Genomic DNA, 24,078 nt, shown 5'->3' with positions numbered 1-24,078 from the left:
AGAACTGGTCCTAAGCCCTATAACCGCAAATACACGTCACAAACGCGTACTAAACGACAATCCCTACACCAATAATACTTCCCTCCCTCCAAAAACATGGCTACGCCTACCTTAAATAACTGGAAAGACTCCTTACTACTAGGAGTAGCTACGTACGCGAAACTCATCGATAAAGATTGGGACGAATTTACCATTAATATAGCAACTTGTACCGCAAAACAAGTTAATGGCTTTTTTCTACGCCGTATTCTATTTTACCAAAGTAGATACTACACCGATTTACAGCTATGGGAATATTTTAGGGAGGATTTTATAGGATGGACTGCCAACACCTGGGCACTTGGTAATATTTATATTATTCAAGATTTTCGAGACTTCCTTCGGGAGAAAGGAGTATTTATCCCTATAAATGGGGGTACTATTAGAGACAATATTCAGCAAGTCCTTGACGCAGAAGAAGAGCATAAATGGACTCCACAAGAGATTAAGCACCAAAAGAAGTTTAACTCTCGAGGGAATCCTAATAACGGACAGCCACAAGCAACACTATAGACAACCTTAGGCTATCAAACACCTCAAGTTCCTCAGGCTGCCGTATCTCAACCTGTGCAACAAGCTCCGCATTAAGCTCCGCAACAAGCTCCGAAGCAACCTCCACAGCAACCACAACCTCCGCAGCAACCTCCGCGGCAACATCCGCAGCAACCTCCGCGGCAACATCCGCAATAACCTCCGTCTTTAGTTCCGCAGCCATCGCTTCCACCTCCGTCTTCAGTTCCCCAGTATCCACCTCTGTCTTTAGTTCTGTATCCATCGCAGCAGCCTCCGCAGCAATCTCCGCAGCAACCTCCGCAGCAATCTCCGCAGCAATCTCCGCAACAACCTCCGCAACAACCCAGATCTACGTTACCACCACAAGATCAGGAGAAGTTTAGCAGGGAATTGGAATACGGCAGAGGGTACGATCAATATCGGCTACAAAGCACTGATGGAGGTTCTCGTAGAGACCCTTATAGAGGTTCTCGTGGAGACCCTCATGGAGATCCTCATGGAGGTCCTTGTGGAGGTCCTCATAGAGGTCCTCATGAAGGTCCTCGTGGAGGTCCTCATGGAGGTCCTCGTGGAGGTCCTCGCAGAGGTCCTTGTGGAGGTCCTCATAGAGGTCCTCATGGAGGTCCTCGTGGAGGTCCTCATGGAGGTCCTCGCAGAGGTCCTTGTGGAGGTCCTCATAGAGGTCCTCNTGGAGGTCCTCGCAGAGGTCCTTGTGGAGGTCCTCATGGAGGTCCTCGTGGAGGTCCTCATGGAGGTCCTCGCAGAGGTTCTCGTGGAGGTTCTCGTAGAGCATCAAGAACTCTTTGGGATTCGATGGATTAGTGGCCAAGACAACCCGGCAGATGCGATGACAAAGGCAATTCAAGAGCATTCCTATTGGTCGACTNTCGTTCCCATTTGCTCGAGCTAGCCGTATCNAGTTACNCTCCGCTAGCTCCGCAACCCTATTTTAACNACACAGTTTCCTAGGGCGTACTACCTNCCAAATTCCTACNATACTCTGCCGACCCTAACTTCTGCCAGCCAATCAGGATTTTCCATGCCCGGCATGGAAAATCGCTATTAGCTCGCTTACTACTAGCGCCTTAGCGACTCCCTTTGTATTCTCGTTAAACCTAACGTCCTTTTTTTATCTTCTTCTTTTCCTTAGCTTTGTATCTTTGTATAGTGGCAATCTATAAGTGTATATAGATGGTAACTATAAAAGAAGAGTTGCCAGTGTTGGGAATAAGGCAAGCGGTCGTCACGTGTCATTACGTGTCGCCGCGGCACTACCGTAGCGAGGAACCTAAGGTTCCTCGCCCTCCCCCTTTCTTTATAAGAAACAAGAATAACAATTATCATACTATCTACGAACCGTAGCTACGTGATATCCCCCTTGTGTATCTAATATATTACCTATTACCTAATATTAATTAAGTGGCAATAATGTACCAGTTTTAAATAAACCTACTTAATGTATATAATAAGCTCTAAAGCTACTTGCAATAAAATAGAGTTATTCTTCTTTTTCTTTTAATCTTTTAATTAGCAATTATAAGCCTGGGTAACGTATTATATTATACTTATTTAACTAACTAATTTAATTAATTCTACCCCTTATTAAATTACTATTTATTATTAAAAAAAATCTTTATAAGCACCTTTTAATATAACTTATTAACCTACCTAAGCTATTACTATAACGGTAATATTATTAAACTAAGCTAATTATAATAAATATATTAAGTTTATTAGGCTTTAAGCTTAAATAGGAGATATATAGAAATATATTAACCTCTTAACTAAATAGGATTAGTTACCTTAATTACTTAAACTAGTCTTTTCTAGGCCTTAAAATATAAAGCTAAGAATAATATTATATACGGCCCTTTCTAAAGATAAGAAAACTAAGCCTTAAATTCTCTATAAAAGGTATAAACTAGTAAAGAAGGAATATAAGAAGTAAAAGGCAGCTTTAACCTCTCTATAAAGCTATATTACTATTACGGAACACCTCTATTGGGAAAATATTCGCAGGATAAGATTTAAGTAGACTTTGGTTTTCGCGTTTCGCGTAATTGACATGCAATTTGACCAACTCGACACGCAATTGACCAATTTGACACATCTAAAAGTCAAATAACACGCAGTTAACCTATTTAACACATCTAAAAGTTAAATAACACGCAGTTGACCTATTTAACAACTTTAAAAGCTAACTATATATTCCTTGACACGCAGTTAACCTACTTAATAGCTAACTGTATATTCCTTAACACGCAGTTAACCTATTTAACAACTTTAAAAGCTAACTATATATTCCTTAACATGCAATTAAGGTAAAGTTATATGCTAATTACGCAAATGAATTTTTATACAGTTTTATTACTTAGAGGCTCTATACAAGGCTCTATACGAAGCTCTACACAAAGCTCTACACAAAGCTCTACACGAAGCTCTACATAAAGCTCTACACGAAGCTCTACACGAAGCTCTATACGAAGCTCTACGTACAAAGGCTCTGCACAAGGCTCTGCGCGAAGCTTTGCGTACAGAGGCTCTACACGAAGCTCTGCATCGGGTCCCCGCTATATTCCCAATAGCGTCTATATGTGTCTCTGCCTATATAGCCGCCTTATTTTTTACCCTTCCTTCCTTCCTTATATCCTCCCTATCTAGGGAGGCACTAGAACGGCAGCCAGCAGAGGACTGTTGCTAGAACTAGATGACTATCGCTAGAACCAGACGACCGTCGCCAGAACCAGACGACCGTCTCTAGAGTTAGACGACTGTCGCCAAAACCAGACGACTGTCGCTAGAGCCAGACGACCGTCGCCAGAACTAGACGACCGTCGTCAGAGCCAGACGACTATCGCCAGAGCCAGACAACTGTCGCTAGAACCAGACGACCGTCGCCAGAACNAGACGACCGTTACCAGAACTAGACGACCGTCGCCAGAACCAGACGACCGTTACTAGAACCAGACGACTGTCGCCAGAACTAGACGACCGTTACTAGAACTAGACGACCGTTACCAGAACCAGACGACCGTCGCCAGAACCAGACGATCGTCTCTAGAGTTAGACGACTGTCGCCAAAACTAGACGACTGTCGCCAAAACCAGACGACTGTCGCCAGAGCCAGACGACCGTCGCTAGAACCAGACGACCGTCGCTAGAACCAGATGACCGTCGCCAGAGCCAGACGATAACGACTAGCCAGCGAATACTATAAACGATTCGATTAATTGATCGAATTAAGGTAGTATAGACAGGTAGGCACAAATAGGGAGATGCTAATAGGTAGGCAGATGCAGATAGGTAGGTAGATATAGATAGGTAAGTAGATATAGACAGGTAAGTAGATATAGATAGGTAGGTAGATATAGATAGGTAAGCAGATATAGACAGGTAGGCAGATATAGATAGGTAAGTAGATATAGATAGGCAAGTAGATATAGATAGGTAGGCAGATATAAACAGGTAGATAGATGCAGATAGGTAAGCAGATGCAGATAGGTAGGCGATATAGATAGGTAGGCAATGTAGACAGGTAGGCGATGCAGGTAGGTAGGTAAGTTAATAGGTAGATAGGTAGAAGAGAACCATCGCTATATTATATTAAATTATCTAAAATAATAATATTTATTTTGCTAGCCTTATAAATAGCTTTAAAGTAGCTTTTATTTATTTAAAATATGCTATTAATATAAAAGAGGTAAATATAATTGTAGTTACTAATGGCGCAGATTACTGGCAGGTTGCGCGCAGGCTGCGTATAGGCTGCGTGTCAAAAAAACACGATATAGGCTAGTCGGTCGAGTTGCCAAATGACCTCAACTGCGCGCCAATTGCGTCAACCACCAACCATTAAGGCTATTAAAAGGGTACCATATTTTCCCAATGTCCGTAACACTTTATACACATCTACCTATTTCCACTAACTTAGTAATTAGAGATCGACTATAAGACCGCAATTTGCCGCAATCTATAGTAATCTAACGGCAATCTACTATATTCTACTATATTCCGCTATATTCCGCTAAGTTTTACTAAATCCTACTAAGTCCTACTAGGATACGAAGCTTACTAAGTTCTACTAAGACCTAAATCCTACCCTACTCCGTATATATGTTAATTAAGCAACTAAGTTAATAATATATACCCTTTTTTCTCTACGCAACGTCTTAACTTCCTTATATATTTTATGTATATAGCTTAATAATATCTACCTTACTATATATTATTATCGCTTGTACTTACTCCGTAATACTATATTATATTAACTACCTATATTACCATTAATATGTAAAACGAACCCAAAGCTCCTATAACGGCCGCTAGTATTATATCTATATACTAAGAACAATTAGTAGGGATATAGAAGTCTTTTATAGACGCCCTTATATAGAACTAAGCTATTTTAAATTAATAATAAGCCAAATAAGAAGTATAATATTAGTAATTAATTAAGGACTTCTAAGAAGAAGTTCGCACCCTTAAGATGCTTATACTAGGACCTTAAGACCAAACGCTATCTCTAGAGATAAATACGCAGAACGTAAGTCCTAAACCTATAATAGTTACTTACTCTAAGCCGACTACTATACTATAACGATTTAAACAACTATTAGATCCCCTAGTATTTACTAGTAAATAATAAAAGCTCTAATTATTTTTAAACTAGCTTAAAAATAAGCTAATTAGTAACGCTAACTGTTACCTAACTAAAGCTAATTAACTTTACTCCGCCCTAAGTTAACTAGGGGAAGAGGTAGCTAACCTTATTAAACCCCTTTAGCTAAACTTAGTATAAAGCCTAGTTATACTTCTTAAAGCTATATATAGTTACCTAAACCATTAAGCTACTACTTAAAGGAAGATAAACTATATAGCTTAAAAAACAAAAGGTTTCCTAATATACTTCTCTAAATTTAACTATTACGTAAGGGAAATGGGCCAGAATAACTCCGTACTAATTAATAGCCTTATTAAATCCCTAAGCCCTAAACTAAAAACCTCCCTAATAGGCGTGAACCTATTAGGAGCCCTTAATGCCTATATAAACGTTATTAATAAACTGTATAATAATATACTACGCCTAGTACCGAAGCCCGCTTCTTAATATAAGTTTACTACAAATAATTCCGTTTTAGAAACTATAAAGGTCTCCCTATTTCTAGCTAACTACGGCTAGCATCTATAAATAGGTTTTAATCCCTTTAGTAATATTTCTTACCTTACCTATTATACCTTATAAGTTACAAAAGTAAATTAATTAGAAAATAGAGGAACTATAACAGTTTTTTACTAATAAAATAATATAGGCTTAATTTGTCTATAAAGCTATAGCGAATAAGAAATAAACCCTAGTATTAGCCTACTAAATTAGTAACTTTATTTAGCTAAATATAAGAAATTTAAATATAAAATAACCTACTAAGAAACTTAATTAGAAGAACGCTAGCTCTTATATGGTTAAGAATGTTGTCTCCTTTTACGCCTATTAATTAAAGCTCCCCAATATGGTCAAAATCCACCCCGTATTCTATATGTTAGTTCTCCGCCCTACTACCCTATATATTAGACACCCTACCTAGATAGATATAAGACCCTCCCCTGCTAGTTAAAGTAGATAGTAAAAATAAGTACTTTATTAAAAGAATTAATAATATTAAGTATAATAAACAAAAATACTAATATATATACCTTATAAAATAGAGAGGCTTTACTAAGCCCTTATAGGAACCCGTTAACTCTATAGGACTTATATAAGCCGTAAAAGACTTTTATAAACTCTACCTAAAACTACTATAGCCCTATCTTATAAAAGCTCGAGTTTAAAGGGGGGGTACTATTATAGGATACCCCTGTAATACCTTATATACGTCCACTTATTTCTACTAACTTAGCAATTAGAGACCAACTATAAAACTATAATTTGCCGCAATTTATAGCAATTTAATGGCAATCTGCCGTATTCTACTATATCCTGCTATATTCTGCTAAGTTTTACTAAATCCTACTAAGTCCTACTAAAACGCGAATCCTACTAAGTTCTGCTAGGACCTAAATCCTACCCTACTCTGTATACATGTTAACTAAGCAACTAAGTTAATAATATATACCCTTTCTTCCCGTTTTCTTACCTTCTTTTTTACGTAACGTCTTGACTTCCTTATACAGTTTATATATATAGCTTAATAATATCTACCTTGCAATATATTATCGTCACTTATACTCACTCTATAATAATTACTAGTATAGTAGCTAAAAACCTTAATACCTATATAGTGGGTATTAACTTAGTATATAATACCCTTGTAGCTCTTAAGAAGAGAGTTGCCTCTAGGTAGGCTTTAAATCTATATCCCTATCTAATAGTTATAATACTCTAGAAGTTCTCAATGTTTCTTATTGTCTGTAATATAATATTAAATATATAGTTTCTCATACTATTTAATAAATTATAATATGTTTTATTCCGTAAAATAAGGGTTTTTAAAAGTTCCTAAAGTTAGTATAAACTGGGCTATAATATATACCTTGCCTTATTTTATTAGTAATCTAACAGAAAATAGTAGGCCTATAATTTCTCTAAATATAGATAGGTAGACCTTATAACCCTTATTCTCTATCTATTAAGAGTTATTAATCCCTAATATTACAGGAGTTAGAGTTAGTATTATAGGCCTTAGTTTAGGAGAGCTTTATAGTTTAATAAGCTACTTACTTTCCTTTCCCTTTTTAGCGCCTTTATTATTATTATAGAATAGACCTAATATCCCTAATAATCCCTTTACTAATACTATCGCCATTATTTCTATAAATTTAAAGATAGCTTTTATAAACGAGAGAATAATTATATAGACTATTGTAAATATAGTAAACAAAATATAAAAGACTTTTCTCTGCTATTCCTAGTATACTATAGTCCTCCCTTTTATCCTCCATCTTATTATACTACGTACTTGCCTTCCTATTACTATTTACTAACTATCGTTCTTATATAAAGAGCTTAGCAAGTATTATTAGTTTATTTCTATAGCGGTAGCTACGTACTAGTTGCTAATATATCTATACTTCTTCGCCTTCCTTTTTATATATTCTTCTATTTCGTAGTTTTAGATCGTTTTTATACACCTCCTATATATAGAGTACCAGACTTCTAGTTTAAAGAGCTTGCCGTTATATCTATATAAAATACTATAAAATATATAAAAGGGTACAAGCTCTTATAGATAGAAAGTTACGGTATAGTTAGTTTAAATTGGTTAGTAAATAAGTAATTAGTAAAGAGAGAAGAAAAGAGTATATTAAAGGAAAACTATATATTTATTGGCCTTATCTAAGTTATTAAAGACTTTAGGGCTTTAAACCGATCTATATAACTATAGAAGGCCTAGGCTCTCCTAAAGCTATATCTAATCTAGATATTAAATCTAGGGGGCTAAATTACACCACTATAATAATACCTATAATAATACTAAGAGGGTTAAGCTTTAGATCTTAGGGAGACACAAATATAGGGAAAAGTGGTAATTTATAGATAGTTATAACAGATTAACTTAGAGAGATTATAGATCGCGTTAATATTAATTAAGTAGGATTTAAAAAGAAACTTAATAACTTTAGAACGATAAAGATAAAGATACTATTAATTAAGCAATTCTTAGGAGAAATATTAAAGCTTAAAGGGTTCTGTTACGGAAGTGGGCACGAGCTGGAATACAATATACTAAACAGGGTAGTAATTGAAGAAGGCTACGTACGCGTAACTATACGTGGTTGATATAAAGACATTTAGATGCAGAAATAGAACAGGTTAGGTACGGGTATAAATAGGGGTTATAGGGGAACATACGTAGGTGTCTCGGGACGAACGTAAGTACGGGTTAAGAACGTCAAAGCGCGCAGAGACGTGAGAACGTGTGAGTCCCGTAATAGGTTCCTTACGTAAATAAAACTTAAAATACAGTATAAAGGAGCTAAGTTACCTACTTTAACTAACTAAATAGTATATATAGGGTTTTCCTAACGGGACTGGTACTAAAATAGTTTAAACCTTATCCTACAAAGATATAAACTAATAGATTAGCTATAAATAACCTAGAAGTTTAATATACATTTTAAATATAGGACGGATTCGTAGAAAGACTTATATAAATATATAGAGATCTAAAATTGGCAATTACGGTAAAAAAAAGTTATATAAACTTGTATAGAAAGCATTAGCTATAGACTATATAGCGTAATTTAAAACGCTAATAGAGCAAACTAAGTGGAATAATGGGGCGTTAATAGTATAGTGCTAACGAGGACTAAAGGCTAAAGTTTAAACAATAATTTCTATAGAGGACGCGACTATTATAAGGGAACTAATTAACTAAGTTATAAGAGTTAATAGTAGGCCCTACTAGTTAGAGAAAGGTGGTAAAAGTATAGGTAAACTAATATAGATAAATAGAGTATAGAGATAAGGTAGTATTAGAAATGCCTTAGTTATAAATTAAATATAATATATCCCGCCTCTATATTGCTATATAGCTCAAAAGATATAAAATACTTGCGAACTTATTATAAGCGTGGTGGGATCTAATATATATACTCTTACATTAGGTTAATATTATGGATACTTAACGCTGTAAAATATAAAAGGCAACTAAATTAGTATAGTACTAAGTTAGAGCGATATACAAAGAAACTAAGCGAGGCTTAAGTTATATACTAAAGAGATACTATAAGTACGGCAAAAAAAACTATAGAGCCTAAAAAGTAAAATGCTATTAAAATATATAGTATAGGACTATAAAATATAATTAGAACTAGGAACTAGTCTAAAAAAATTTTAATCTATAAACTTATTAAAGAAGAGTTAAGAGCATTTAAGAAGCTTATCTAAGAAAATCTATAAAAGAGGTATATCTAGCTATTGCAGTTATTAGCAGGATATCTAATACTATTCATACTAAAGAATAGGAGAAAGCTTAGACTATATATTAACTATAAGCAATTAAATATCCTTTACCCCTAATTAGCAAAATCTAAGACAAGATTGGCAATATGTAAATCTTTATAAAGATGGATCTAAGATAGGTATACTACCGGATTAGGTTAAAGAAAAGACTATATAAGCTATTAGTTATATAATTTAGACTTATAAATATACTAGTAACGTTTTAGAAGCGAATTAATAGTATATTAGGAGAACACCTTATTATTATTATTATTATTATTATTATTATTATATACTTAATAACTAAGGAAGAATACGGAGAATACGTTAAATAGGTCTTAAGGAGACTATAGGAAGAATAAATACTAGTAGTAATTAAGAAATACAAGTTCTTTGCAAAGAAGACCAATTTTATTAAATTTATTATTAAACTAGAATATATTAGTATAGACTTAAAGAAAGTTAAAGCTATAGTAAGCTAGTAAGAACTAGAGAACATTATATAGTTAAGATTATTCTTAGGGCTTTATAACTACTATAAGAGGTTTATTATATAGTAGTTAAAGAATATTAAGCTATTTACTCGACTAATAAAAAAGGAGAAACTTTAGGCATAGGGTAATAAATAGAAGAAGCTATTTTAAGAACTTAAGAAATTATTTAATGTAAGTAATGGGGTTATAAAGGTGACCCTAGTTATAAAGGGTTTAAACATTAGAGTGTTAGAGCATAGACGAAGCAAAGCGTATAGACGAAATTTGTTCGCAAAACCTGCAAACCTTTATAACTAGGGTCACTTTTATAACTCTACTACCTATATTACCTAAGATCTAAGCCTTAAAATCTACTAACGATAGTAGTTAAAACGGATGTATTAGGACGTACAGTATCTAGTAATATACTATAGTTTTAAAAAAATAACACTACTAGAACTAAACTATAATATCTATAATAAGGAGTTATTAGGTATAGTTATAGTACTTAAGGAATAAAGAGAATTCTTATAAGATATAGAAAAGCTATTTATAATTAAAATGGATTATTCTTTACATTGTCGATATGATATAAAATGCGGCCCGTGCGCGCGGTCAAGAATATTAAAACTTCTTTGTGTTAAAGTTGTAAATATATAGCTTTATTAATTAAATATACTATAATTATACTGCGTAATCGTGAAAGTAATAATATAGACTTTGTTCTTTATATCTAATACCTAAAACACGCGTCTTAGAAGTCTTAAAACCTTTCTCCCAAGTCCTAGCCTTATCTAATTTTAAAGATCTTCCTATTAAGAACGAAAATACCTATAGCAAGCCGAATCTTCCTTCTAACGTTAATAATAGCGACTCCTTATAGCTATTTAAGCTATTCTTTATAGAAGCTTTGCAAGCTTTTAGTAATATAGTAAAGAGATTACGTAATAGTAAGGAGTTTAAGAGACCTTAAAGGTCGCCAAGAACAACGTATAGGTGTTAATTGTTAAATACCTCTATATGAAGACGGCCCGTATTAGTAAGAGTATGTAAATTAACTTAATACTAAAGAATAAGTGTCTATATATAATATATACCAATATTTAAATATATTCGTAGCTTTAGTTAAGACTTTTAGTAATACAGTAGAATAATTAACCGCCTAGGAATGCAGCCTATTAATTAGTACGCACGGGCCACAATTTATAGGACGTAAATAATAATATAAAGGATAAGAACTTAACGGGTTTTTAATAACTAAAAAAACTTAACTAAAAATAGATTAGATAGGTAGAAATGCTTATAGAATACTATTTTAAAATTTAGTATACTAAAGGTACTAAAAACGTAAAAGTAGATATACTTAACAGGAAGGCAGAACTGCAAAATAATTTTTAAAAAAACTATTAAGAGCTATGTTACCAAAAGATAAGGACGGGTTAATTAGATATAATTACTCTAAATTTATAGTAACTAAGGAAGAATAGACCTATAAGGCACTAGAGAGTATATAGTTTTAGAAGATTTAAGAAGTATAGGATAAGGATCCAGACTTAGAGTAATATAAATACTAAGAGGCTATCCCTTAACCCGTCAGGGCGAGTAAAGGGGAAGGCCCGTATGCAAACACTAAGTATTCCTAAGCACGGCTACCAAATCCTATTATTCTAATTGGTAGGCTCTTATCAATAACCTACGTGCCTAATTTAACGAGTTAAGGGATATATATCCCAAGGGGAATTACAGAAGAGTTTATTAAAGATTTCTATAAGGGAATAACTTAAGGATATAATAGAGCTATAGGACTAGTGTTAAGACTCTAAGAGGTGTATATTATTTAAGGAATCTAGAAACTAGCAAGATAAGTTATAAAGGAATATTATTACGGAGTAAGTATAAGCGGCGATAATATATAGCAAAGTAGATATTATTAAACTATGTATATAAACTGTATAAAAAGTTAAAACGTTATATAAGAAGAGAAGGTAGGAAAATGGGGAGAAAGGCTATATATTGTTAGCCTAGTTGCTTAGTTAATACGTGCATAAAGCAGAATAGGATTTAGGTGGTAGTCCTAGCAAAACTTAGTAGGATTTAGTAGAACTTAGTAGAATATAGCAGAATATAGCAGATTGCCATTAGATTGCCACAAATTGCCGTTTTATAGTTAATCTCCAGCCCGCTAAGTTAGTGGAAACAGATAGATGTATATAAGGTGTTATAGGGATATCCCGTAATAGTACCCCTCCTTTAGACTTAAGCTTCTGCGAGATAGGGCTATAGTAGTTCTAGGTGGAGTTTATAAAAGTCTTTTACGGCTTATATAAGTTCTATAGAGTTAACGGGTTCTTATAAGGGCTTAGTAAAGCCTCTCTATTTTATAAGATACATATATTAGCGTTTCCGTTTATTATACTTAATGTTATTAATTCTTTTAACAAATACTCGTTCTTACTATTCACTTTAACTAGTAAGGGAAGGTCTTATATTTATCTAGGCAGGGTATTTAATATAAAAGTAGTAGGGTAGAGGACTAACGTATAGAATATAGGGTGGATTTTAACCGTATTAGGGAGCTTTAATTAGTAGGAGTAAGAGAAGACGACCTTCTTAACCTTATAAGGGCCAGCGTTCTTCTAATTAAGTTTTTTAACAGGTTATTTCGTGTTTAGATTTCTTGTATTTAGCCAAACAAAATTACTAATTTAATAGGCCGGTGCTGGGTTTATTTCTTATTCGCTGCGGCTTTATAGACAAATTAAGCCCATATTATCTCATTAGTAAGGAACTGTTATAGTTCCTCTATCTTTTCTATGAATTTATTTGCTTTTATAACTTATAAGGCGTAATAAGCGGGGTAAGAAACATTACTAAAGGGTTTAAACCCCATTTATGGGTGCTAGCCGTAATTAGCTAGGAACGGGGAGACTTTCATGGTTTTTAAGACGGAATTATTTATAGTAAACTTGGTAAATATAAGCCAGTTAATCTAGTTATCCTATAAATATAATATATATATCCAAATATATTATTCTATTATAGCATTTACGCGTTTTATTTAACTATCCATTTCTAAGTAATATATAGTAAATAATAGTGCTTTAATACGGAGTTAAGTAGTTAGTTTTTTTCAGAATGCTAAGATAAACTAGCTGCTTCTATTGGAGATAATTGTTTTAGGGAGTCTATGGAGTTTCTATATATAATCTAGGAATAGTTAGGCGACGATAGGCGTTAATATATTAGGGTAGGCGATTAAGTGTCTTATCTTAGATAGTTGGTCTATAACTACTATAATATTTATATAGCCTCTACTCTTAGGGAGGTTAACAATAAAGTTAATTAAGATATCCTTCTATCTTTAGTCTGGAACAGGCAGTGGCTTTAAAAGGCCGTTATACGTTTTATATGAGGCTTTAGCTTATCGGTAGGTGTGGCAGCTAGAGACGTACCTTTATATTATATTATACATATTTAGCTAGTAATATTCCCGTTAAAGTAGTTCTAGGGTTTTTTTAGCCTAGGTAGCTGGCGACAGGTAGATTATATACGTGTTTAAGGAGCTTAAGCTTAAGCTTATTATAATTAGGGATAACTAGACGGTTCTAGTAATATAAGCGGTTTCCGCGAGCTTCGTATTTACTTAAAGAAATCTTTTTAGAGCGTCTAACGCTATCTTAAATTAGCTTAAGCGTTTCTTAAATAAACTTATTATTTAGGTATTCGTTAACTATAATCTATTTAATTAGTTATTTTAAGAACGTATATCGTAGGGTCTTTAGTAGGAGGGTTAAATAGTTTAGGATAAAGTAAGGTTTAATTTTAGTAAGAGCGCACTTCTTTTAATGCTAGCGCGTCTTGCAAGCGTTAGGTTAGGGTATTAGGCTTTTAACCTTAGACGCCTAGGCGGTATATAATTAAGAATTGGAAACGTAATAGATATTCTAACTAGCGGGCTTAATAATAACTTAGCTGTTTTGTGGTTATAAAGTACTATAGGTTCTTATAGTCGCTAAGGACCTTAATTAGAAATCCGGCGCCTTTTAGTTTAGGTTACCATTGCTTAAAGCATCTAATAATAGCTAGCAATTTTTTATTATAGATCTTATAATTATATTTAGTAGGGCTTGGTTACTTTAAGAAGTATGCTATAGGGTGTAATACTCCTTCTTTATTATATTAAGATAGAATACCTCTAGTAACGTAATTAGATAAGTCGGCTTCTATAACGCTTATTTATTCTAGGTTAAAGTATTAGAGTATAGGTATAGTAGTAAATATAACCTTTAGATAAGTAAAGGCCTTCTTATATTCCTTATTAAAGATAAAAGCTTTATCCTTTTAGGTTAGAGTAATAAGGGGTAAAACTAGGGCGGAGAAGTTATTAATAAACCGTTAGTAGAAATTAGCAAATCCTATAAAGGCTCTTACATCCTTAATGTTCTTAGGTTTTTACTAGTTTATAATTACTTTGACTTTCTTTAGGTCTATTTATATACCGTTTATAAAAATAAGGAGTTTAAGGTATAGGACTTCCGTTTTATAGAACTTATATTTATCTACATCTAATTATAGACTAGCTCCGTATAGGGCTTATAAAATAAAGTTAACGTATTTCTAATGTTTGGTTAGGTTATTACTATATATTAGGATATTGTCAATATAAGCAGTATAGAAGATATCTGGGTAGGGACGTAGGGTGTTATTTATATAATGTTAAAACAAGCTTAGAGAATTTGTGAGGCTAAATGGTATTACTAAGTATTTAAATAACCTATACTAAGTACGAAATGCAGTAAGCTATTTATCTCCTTTTGCTATATAGAGGCGGTTAAATGCAGAGATAATATTAAGCTTTGTATAGTAGCGAGCCTTACTTAGTTAGTTTAATGTCTCCTATATTAATAGGATTGGATATTAGTTCTTAATAGTAATGGCGTTAAGAGCTTAGTAGTTTATATAGAAGTATAGGCCGCTACTAGGTTTCTTAATAAAGATTACTAGTATAGCTATAGGTAACGAGCTTGCTCTAATAAATCCTTTACTTAGGTTCTTGTCTAAATACTTTTATAGCACTTAAAGTTTATTTTAGAATATCTTATATAGGAGTCTAAATCTAGGCTGCTTTCCTTCTTTAAGTACAATCTTATAGTTATATGATTGGTATTCTAGTAACTTATTAGTTTCCTTCTATAAGAATACTTCTAGGCGGTTATGGTACTCTACTAATACCTTTATAGTAGGGTTAGTGTGCTTCTTTAGTACTAAGGCCTTTTTAATATTAGCTATAGTGATAGCGAAGATTATATGTTTAGGTCTTTTAGTAAGTTATACTAACGGGGTAGCTCTAATTATGCGGATATATAGGGTGCTAAGCTTGTTTAGATCGTCTATAGTTTCTTATTTAGGTTTAGGTTTAGTATTAGGTACGGAGTTAGTATTAGATTTAGGTTTAGGCTTTTTAAGTATTCTTTTTATCGTAGGATACTAGTTCTTCTAGTAGTTTTATATACTAAGCTTAATCTTCTACTTAGTTTAGGGCAGTACAGTACTTAGTAATAACTTATAGAATTTAGTAGAGTTTTTAGATCCTTAGTGGATGTCGGTGGAATTCTTATACTAGTAGAATCTGGTAGATTCCTTACGTCGGTGGAATTTAGTGAAATTTCTAAGTTGGTGGAATCTGGTAGATTCCTCAGGTATAGGGTAGATAGTTATAGAAATTTTAGACTAGTGGATCCTGGTAGATTTTTTCAATTTTAGTTCTGGGTTTAAGTAGTAAGTTATAAGGCACTTCTACTTATAATAGGAGGCGGTAAATAAAAGCTTAAGGTTGTCCTAATTAATAGTTATTTTATATAGCTTTATCTAGGGTTATCTAAAGATTACTAGGTGACTTAAGGTAGTAACAAAAAGTTTAATTAATTCTTTATGGTTTAGGTATTAGAGTCTTAGGAATACTACGTAGGTAATACGGCCTAAGATAGTGCGTTTACTATTAAATCTAAATATATTAATATGCCGGTTAAGGGGGGTTAGGGTAAAACCGTTATCTTATATAAAGACCTTATTAATAAATCCTATACTACTAGCTCCTGTATTAATTAGGATTTAAGTATTAACCTATTAACTATTCTGCCAAAGACGGTAGTTAATAGTTATACTATGGTCCTAAGAGTTAGAGTTTATAATATTAAATGCGTTTAACGAGATTCTATAGCAGAGCCGTTCTAGAGAGCGATTTAGCTTTAGGACCTTCCTTTTAGAAGTAATTAGGGTGGGGTTCTTATAGGACGTTAGTTGGAGCTTTATCCTTACAAATAGTACTTACTAATTATTAAGCTAAAGCTAGATAAAGATTAGGGATGGTAGCTAGAGGATTAGGGCAGTAAGCTACTAGCGTTAACTGTTTATAGATTTTTTTTTAAAAAAAAAAAAGGGGCGGAATAGTAGTTAGAGAGGTAGGAGTTACTTTTATATTTAAAGTAGAGGCCTAGCTTAATGCGTCGTTCTTATTTAGAGGACCCTAGTAAGGTGTATTTTAGGGTCCTAGTGTTAATATCTATAGCGTTGGGGTGCTTAAACTAGGATAACTTAGTGGACGTTTATAGGGCTGTTATATTATATTAAGGAGCGTGTTTTGTTATTAGGCGTAGTATATTATTATACCGTTTATTAATAACGTTTATATAGGCATTAAGGGCTCCTAGTAGGTCTACGCCTATTAGGGAGGTTTTTAGTTTAGGGCTTAGGGACTTAATAAGGCTATTAACTAGTACGGAGTCGTTCCAGCCTATTTTTTTTTGCGTAATAGTTAAATTTGGAGAAGTATATTAGGAAACTCTTTATTCCTTAAGCTATATAGTTTATCTTTCTCTAAGCGGTAGCTTAGTAGTTTAGGTTACTATATATAGCTTTAAGAAGTACAACTATGCTTTATACTAAATTTGGCTAAAGAGGTTTAATAAGGTTAGCTACTTCTCCTCCTAGTTAACTTAGGGCGTAACAGAGTTAGTTAGCTTTAGTTAGGTAGCGGTTAGCGTTACTAGTTAACTTATTTTTAAGCTAGCTTAAAAATAATTAGAGTTTTTATTATTTACTAGTAAATACTAGAGAATCTAATAGTTATTTAAATTGTTATAGTGCAGTGGTTAGTTTGGGGTAGACAGCTACTATAGGTTTAGGGCTTACGTTCTGCGTATTTATCTCTAGAGATAGTATTTAGTCTTAAGGCCCTAACATAGGCATCTTAAGTGTGCGGATTTCTTCTTAAAGGTTCTTAATTAATCGCTAGTATTATACTTCTTATTTAGCTTATTATTAATTTAAAGTAGCTTGGTTTTATATAAGGGCGTCTATAAAAGACTTCTATATTTCTACTAGTTATTTTTAAAGTACGGATATAATACTAGCGGCCGTTATAGGGGCTTTAGGGTTGTTCTATATTTTAGAGGTAGTATATAAAGTTAACGTAATATAGTGTTACGGAGTAAGTATAAGCGGCGATAATATATAGCAAAGTAGATATTATTAAGCTATGTATATAAACTATATAAGAAGTTAAAACGTTATATAAGGAGAAAAGGCAGGAAAACGGGGAGAAAGGGTATATATTGTTAGCCTGGTTGCTTAGTTAATATATGCACGGAGCAGAATAGGATTTAGGTGGTGGTCCTAGCAGAACTTGGCATGATTTAGTGGAACTTGGCGGAATATGGCAGAATATGGCAGATTGCCGTCAGATTGCCGCAAATTGCCGTCTCGTGGTCAGTCTCTAGTTTGCTAAGTCGGTGGAAACAGGTGGACGTGTGTAAGGTGTCACGGGGGTGTCCCGTGACAAATATCTAGATTGCTAATAGAATAAACTAACGAGGCATAGGCTATATAGAGGGCTACAACCTATTAAAATACTAGAATGTTTATAGGAAACAATATTATGGGACTTTATTATAAAGTTACTAAAGTTAAAGAACCCTATTAACGTGGGTGACAGGGTTTTGACGGTGATGGGTTTTGACGGTTTTAAGGTTTCCCATACAAACTTTGTCTGTGTCCTCTCGCTTAAAGTTTTGATGTTCAAAACCGTCAAAACCCTGTCACCCACGTTACTGTCTTGGTTGCCGGCTGAGTCGCTTACTAAGATAAGGCAGCTTCTCTTTCTGTAGCTTTGTCGAGAATTTAAAAGGTTGAACTAGTTGCAGAACTGCAAGATAGTCACAGACGATGGCGCCTACCAGTCTAGGAAGAGCCGTGGGTAGTAAGCTAAAGTAGTACATTTTGGCTTTGCCGTCCCGCTACGTCGTGCATGTGCGAGGATTTTATCCTAAGGCTCACGCATTGCTACAGAAGTCTTGTTTTTTTTTTTTTTTTTTTTTTGAAATCATACACCGTTTTAGCTGCCCTAAGGGCGCCATGCCGGGTCTTCTATTTTACAGAGGTAGATCCTGGGTAATCACCCGTCTCACCTACAGCAGTGATTCCGTGAGGCCCTCACCCACCTGTCTACCACGTGCTATAGGTGTACGGTGCCCAGGAGAGAAGCAAACGCCTAAAATCGCCAAGTCTGAATCGAGAATCGAACGCCAGAGCAATACAATTATAAGGATATATGCAAGCAGGGTAAGTTCCTGTGCAAAGGAGATGATCGAAATTAAATAATCAAAAAGTAGTGAGTACACAAATTACCTCCGTTCCGTACCGTATATTGGAGCCGGGCCTGTTTTACGGGCCTAGAGTTCTTGCTTTGATGCTGTCCGTCTTCCGCCAATGTCGCGTGTGACCACTGAGAGAGACTCAGTTGGTCACTTCAAGTCTGTTCCTGGCCTCCAGAAACTGCCCTAGGAGGCCTGTTTGTACCATATATTGTGCTGCTTTCTTTGCTAACCATACTAGGTTCAAGATCGATTTATAGCTCTGAGGTTGGCTATTAAACGGCCAGACTGCTTTCCTCAGATCCTTGAAGTTGGGGCATTCGATTAGGACGTGTCGTCCTGTCTGTTCGTCCCCGCACGTACACCTCGAGTCAGGCGCACGTTTGATCCTACGGAGGTAGCTTTTAAGGGCCACCTTACCTGTACGGATCTGTGTGAGGGTGGCAGAGAAAGCCTGCTACAGAAGTCAGACTTGGTAATAAGCAAACTGTCAAGCCCGCATGGACAAGTATATGGTAGGTGCACCCGTGCAAAACACTTCCAAAAGTCCGTGACGATGTGCAAGGTACCCGTAGTAGTCAAAGCGGGCTTGACAGTTTGCTTGTTGCCAAGTCTGACAAAAAGTACGGTAGGACGGCTGTCATGTCAGTGGCTGTGTTGGCTCTCCAACGTCAGACGGGAAACTCTGTACTGCCGAGCTGTTGTGGGCTTTGGCCCTGTTAAAGCTTTCCTTTTGCCGTACTCAGGGAGCCTGAGAATCATGGCTGTATCATTACCCTTCATATTTGACAATATCTTAAAATAACATCTCCCCTAGGGCTCCATGAAATTGGCCTCTGCACCTCCACGCGGTGGAGCCCGGGAACCTAGCAGCTACTATTGGCGTTTCATTAGGATCGTGCCAATAGACTACTAGAGCAAACGCAGAGACGTGCGTACGGCTGCGCAGCGCCGGCGCTGCGACGTGGTGGTGGTGCGAAGAGTTTTCTTGCTGGGAGGGTGAGCCCCAGCGGAGGCCTACGAACACGACTACCACGTCTTCATGTACACGTCTAGTACACTCGAATCACGGTATCCACCTACGGCAGCGACCCCCTTCTTATGCGGTATAACGATATACCGTACGCACCTACACGCAGCCAAACCGTGTACACCTCACAGGCGGAAGGCCTACGACAAGCCTCTTATCCAAACCGCCCTCTACTCCCTCTATACCTTAATCCACCTAGCATATTCTAATACGTCGGCAGCGCGGGTACTCGGCTATAGGGGCTTAGTACACCCCTATGGCCAGTACTAGGTTGAGCGCGCTATTGGATGCAGGAAGATAGGGGATAGAGGCTAGGGAGGGTATTAGAACAGGGCTGGATTGGCTACAAGCAGGAGGACCGCAGGTGACACGGATACACGTACAGGGCAGTAAGAAGCTAGGGGGGCAGGCAACGACATCTAACGGCAATCTACAACAATATGGAAGCATGGTACGAAGGGCAGACAGGCAAGATAGGCAATCAGGATACTCCCCTGTGGGAGTCTCAGAGCAGCGACCTAGGTCGCACCTGCAGACCAAATTTCATTTAATGCACTTATCTCCCTGCCTGCGCTCTGGGAAGAACTTCAACTCCAATGCGCTCCTTCAAAACGTCTCTTGGAGATACACCACTAAATTACTTGCTGCAATCACTACTTTTCCATACCGTAATATGTCAATTAAGCCAGTCTTTTCTCTACATACCTCGACGCCGGAGTATCGAAACCCTGTGACGTTGAACATCTGCTTCCTCATAGTCACTTTTATCAGTGTACTCATCTTCCAAGTACTGGCCGCTTTTCAACAAACAATTGTCATGAATCGTGCTCACATCTTACTTAGATCCTAGCCATATGCGTCTATCGTCTTACCTTCCACCCGCTTGCCAAGTACCCCGGCCCTTGGTTGGCGAAGATTACAGACTTTTATGCCGCATACCATGCGTATAGAGGAGATCTCCAGCTATGCATGTGGAGTTCCCACCAGCGTTATGGTAAGAGATATGAGTGAGCAATAGCAGCTTTTAAATGATAACACCATATAAGGAGACATCGTCCGCTTTGGACCCAACCGGCTTCTATTCAACTCAAGCCAGGGACTTCATGGTAATATAAATTTTTTGTCCAGGGCGATCCAATCTGGCTAACCAGTGAAGATATTTATCACTCGAAGCATGTCAAGAAATCGAAAGGATACCTGGCAATTATCCCAGCCCCAGGTGCGTTCAGCGTTCATACCTCGATTGACAAGGCTATGCATCGACACAAGCGCCGAGTTCTCGCCCAAGGCCTCTCTGATGACGTCCTTCGGAAATTCGAGCCAGCTCTGATGGACCACATCAACATATATATTGGACGGCTGAAGGAAGGCATTGAGGCAGACTACGATGGATGGACACCACCTAAGAATATGTCAACGTATAGTGAGTTCTTTTTCAACAAATTTCACTAGAAGATGCTGACATGTAATAGGTGATCACCTTACATTCGATGTCGTGGGCGAATTTGGCTTCGGGCGAGACTTCAAGATGCAGATCCGTGAGGAGAACCGCTTCTTGATCGATGCCATTGCTGCTTCTAATATCCGTACGAGCATCTACGCCCAATTTCCCGAGTTAGCCAAGCTCAGGCTAGAAAGGATATTCTACCCAAGGGGCTACATCCTGCGGAAGAAGTTCCTTGACCTAACACGAGAATTTGCTGAACAACGCGCTAAAATCGGGAAAACCGCAAAGCAAGATCTCTTTTCTTTTGTTATTGACTTTAAGGATCCAGAAACTGGCAAAGGTTTCTCCTTGCCGGAGCTGTGGTCCGAAAATAAGTTCTTAGTTGTTGCAGGTCTGCCATATTGCCAGCCACCAGACTTAGAACACGTTAACATATTTTATTAGGCTCCGATACTTCGTCTACCGTGTTGGCATCTACCTTCTTCTACCTCACCCGATATCCGGAGTGCTACGAGAAACTAGTGAGCGAAGTCCGGAACAACTTCTCTAATGTATCACAAATCAACTCTCGAGACATACTTACCAAATGCACATACTTGAAGGCCTGCATCAATGAGACTATGCGCATGTCTCCGCCGGCTGGGGGGGCGATGTGGCGTGAGGTTGAAGAAGGAGGCACGGTGATAGATGGCGAGTTCATCCCCGAAGGCTGCGACGTTGGAACTTCCATGTACGCTATCCACCACAACGAGGCTTACTACCCAGACTCGTACACGTACAAGCCTGAACGCTGGATCCTGAGTAGCGATATCTCAGAAGGGGATATCATGCTCGCCCATGCTGCGTTTAACCCATTTTCTCTAGGCCCAAGGGGCTGTGTGGGACGAGGACTTGCTTATATGGAGATAAGCAATGCCTTAGCCATGGTTGCTTGGAACTTGGACTTCCGTCGCCCAGATGGTCCATTAGGAAGGGTAGGTGAAGGTTCTGAAGGGGCCACTGATGGGAGGCATAGGGTAAAGGAGTTCCAACTTGTTGATCATTTAACAAGTGTGAAGGATGGTCCATTCATTCAATTCCGGCCGCGTAGAGTCAAGGGTTGTGAAGCGCATGAGATATAATCAAATTTTAGAGAGGAAATATACGGCTTGGGGAAAATATCATGTTGCGTAATATACTTCCAATCTACTGCTTCCTTCGGGTATAGTGCAAATTTTGATGCTAATTTCCAACTTTGCTAATAAATAACGCGGCCAGTTAAAATATTCCTCCGTTAGAACTCGATTTCAACCTATTTTTAGATCCAGACGACCCGCACACAACTACAGAGAAGCAAAATATCGCTAAAAGAATCCGAATACCTATATTAAAGTTTCCGTCTCACGATACAAATGATTTCTGGTGTTCTTTAAGAAAAATTAAGCCGCTATTATGTTTCTTATTAGAGCTGCTCTTCGATAATGAGAAGCTACTTTAAATACAGAAGTTCGACCAAAACAAATGGTAAATGTGGAAGCATCCTGCAGGCATTGTCAAGTATGCGGGGTATAAAAGCGACTGGATTGCGCATACAGATTGCGCATCAAAAAAAAGCCAAAGAGGATTTCCGCTATTCAGACCTCTCCAATCTCGACTTCGTCCGGCTCAAACGGGGTTCGCAACTTCTGATGAGTCTAAGCCACCAGCCCCATTTGTTCCGTTCTGGTGTGCTGCCTTTTCCACAGGTGCCTCGGCCCGGGGCCCACTGGGAACAAGTCTAGCCAGATCGACGTCACGAAGGCTGAAAAGCAGCAGGGCTGGAATGCATATGATAGTTGCAATGTCTAAAATTCCGTAGAAGACAGCCTCAGAGTCTGGCGCGATGACATTACCGCCTTCACATACACCCCACGCGATTGGGTATATGAGCCAGATGAGGGATTCTAGCGCGGCGGGAAATAAATACGCCTTACGGATATCATTTCCAAGTGAAGTGGCATGGTTGCGGACATTAAAGAGGAGCTCATATACAATGTATATGTACGTTACGAGGCCTGTAGATGATATAGCCATTAACTTAGGATGTATGGAACTGAAAAAAAGAGCACATATCGATCGGAGCGGTGTACGACACGCTCAAGGGCAGAAAAGCGTAAGGCAGAATAAGGGAGGTGCAGCATACCGAATACAAAGTAACCCCACTTGTAAGTCGTAGATACGAGAGCGCCCACGAGACGGGTGACAACGAGGATCCAGGATACAAGTATTACCTGAACCAAGGACTGCCACGACATGCCAGCTACGAAGAAGAGGTTCGAAAGAATGAGCGGCGTGGTAAGGAACCTTACTCTTTGTTAGTCCACAAAGAAGCGCCACCTCCTCAGAAATTCTTCCTTCCAGGACTTACCACTCAATATACCGCACATAGAATATCTGGCGGGTGTTTCCAGCGACGTGGCTATTAGTACGGTGCCATTCAACGGTGATGCCGGTCCAGCCCAGGTTCGATGCCATGGTGAAATAGGCAATCGCTGCAATGAGTGAAGTAAATGCTGCAACGTTATGAAATAGACGGCTGCCTTCGGACCTCATCTGGGCCCAGAGAAAGAACAGGATCGTGCAGAGCCCCATTAGTGAACACCATGCCCAATACACGTCTGAGCCATGGGTCGTTATGTGGATGTCCGCATGCGCCCCATTTACTATATCACCTGTGATTTGTTTTGGTTATCAAGCTGTTTCTGGGACGGTAGTAACCCAAGAGACCTACTGTTAATCTTGATGGCATCGTTTGATCTTTGGAGGAGATACATCTTATTGTTCGATACGAATGTAAACTATTGCAATTTTACGGTATACCAATTCACGAGTGCAGCTTATGTGGCCAGTAGATTAAGAAATACTCTTGAGCGCGGGATGAGCAGTATTTGAGCCTGATAGGAAAGACGGGTCGGCCCTTCACCAACTAGAACATAACATGGTCATATGAAATCGCTTCAAATGATCAT

General features: G+C 37.1%; 4 protein-coding genes across 4 annotated transcripts; 2 read left to right on the top strand and 2 right to left on the bottom strand.

Annotated features, from left to right (window-relative positions):
- Positions 1-569: 569 nt before the first annotated feature.
- K441DRAFT_670824 (uncharacterized protein) lies at positions 570-994 on the bottom strand (the record flags this gene model as incomplete). The annotated part of the gene is given in 3 exon segments (XM_067650333.1): positions 570-652; positions 683-884; positions 897-994. Coding segments are annotated over 2 exon segments (192 nt in total), but the record flags the coding sequence as incomplete, so codon positions are not given.
- Positions 995-19,569: 18,575 nt separating this feature from the next.
- On the top strand, positions 19,570-20,082 carry K441DRAFT_356304 (uncharacterized protein). The gene has a single exon (XM_067641347.1). The coding sequence runs from the start codon at positions 19,657-19,659 to the stop codon at positions 19,912-19,914; it is 258 nt and encodes an 85-aa protein (XP_067496915.1). The 5' UTR covers positions 19,570-19,656; the 3' UTR covers positions 19,915-20,082.
- On the top strand, positions 20,004-22,405 carry K441DRAFT_356371 (isotrichodermin C-15 hydroxylase). The gene is made up of 6 exons (XM_067641348.1): positions 20,004-20,431; positions 20,488-20,638; positions 20,691-20,750; positions 20,801-21,067; positions 21,117-21,482; positions 21,536-22,405. The coding sequence occupies exons 1-6, from the start codon at positions 20,093-20,095 to the stop codon at positions 22,210-22,212; spliced, it is 1,860 nt and encodes a 619-aa protein (XP_067496914.1). The 5' UTR covers positions 20,004-20,092; the 3' UTR covers positions 22,213-22,405.
- A 330-nt stretch (positions 22,406-22,735) lies between these two features.
- On the bottom strand, positions 22,736-23,883 carry K441DRAFT_691193 (opsin-like protein; the record flags this gene model as incomplete). The annotated part of the gene is made up of 4 exons (XM_067652460.1): positions 22,736-23,124; positions 23,253-23,413; positions 23,478-23,781; positions 23,841-23,883. The coding sequence occupies 4 exons, from the start codon at positions 23,881-23,883 to the stop codon at positions 22,736-22,738; spliced, it is 897 nt and encodes a 298-aa protein (XP_067496913.1).
- Positions 23,884-24,078: the final 195 nt, after the last annotated feature.

The sequence above is a fragment of the Cenococcum geophilum genome, assembly GCF_001692895.1.
Source record: "Cenococcum geophilum 1.58 unplaced genomic scaffold K441scaffold_86, whole genome shotgun sequence".
NCBI classification, from domain to species: Eukaryota; Fungi; Ascomycota; class Dothideomycetes; order Gloniales; family Gloniaceae; genus Cenococcum; species Cenococcum geophilum.
The sequence above is the reverse complement of the archived record's forward strand: the minus strand, read 5'-3'. Positions and strand labels throughout refer to the sequence as shown.

Excerpts from the sequence above, each read along its gene's own strand:
- K441DRAFT_356371 (XM_067641348.1), top strand. The coding sequence starts at position 20,093 with ATGGTACGAAGGGCAGACAGGCAAGATAGGCAATCAGGATACTCCCCT. Across the intron at positions 20,432-20,487 it reads TCAGTGTACTCATCTTCCAA|ATCCTAGCCATATGCGTCTA; the intron begins GTACTGGCCGCT and ends CATCTTACTTAG. Across the intron at positions 20,751-20,800 it reads CTCAAGCCAGGGACTTCATG|ATATTTATCACTCGAAGCAT; the intron begins GTAATATAAATT and ends TAACCAGTGAAG.
- K441DRAFT_356304 (XM_067641347.1), top strand. The coding sequence starts at position 19,657 with ATGTACACGTCTAGTACACTCGAATCACGGTATCCACCTACGGCAGCG.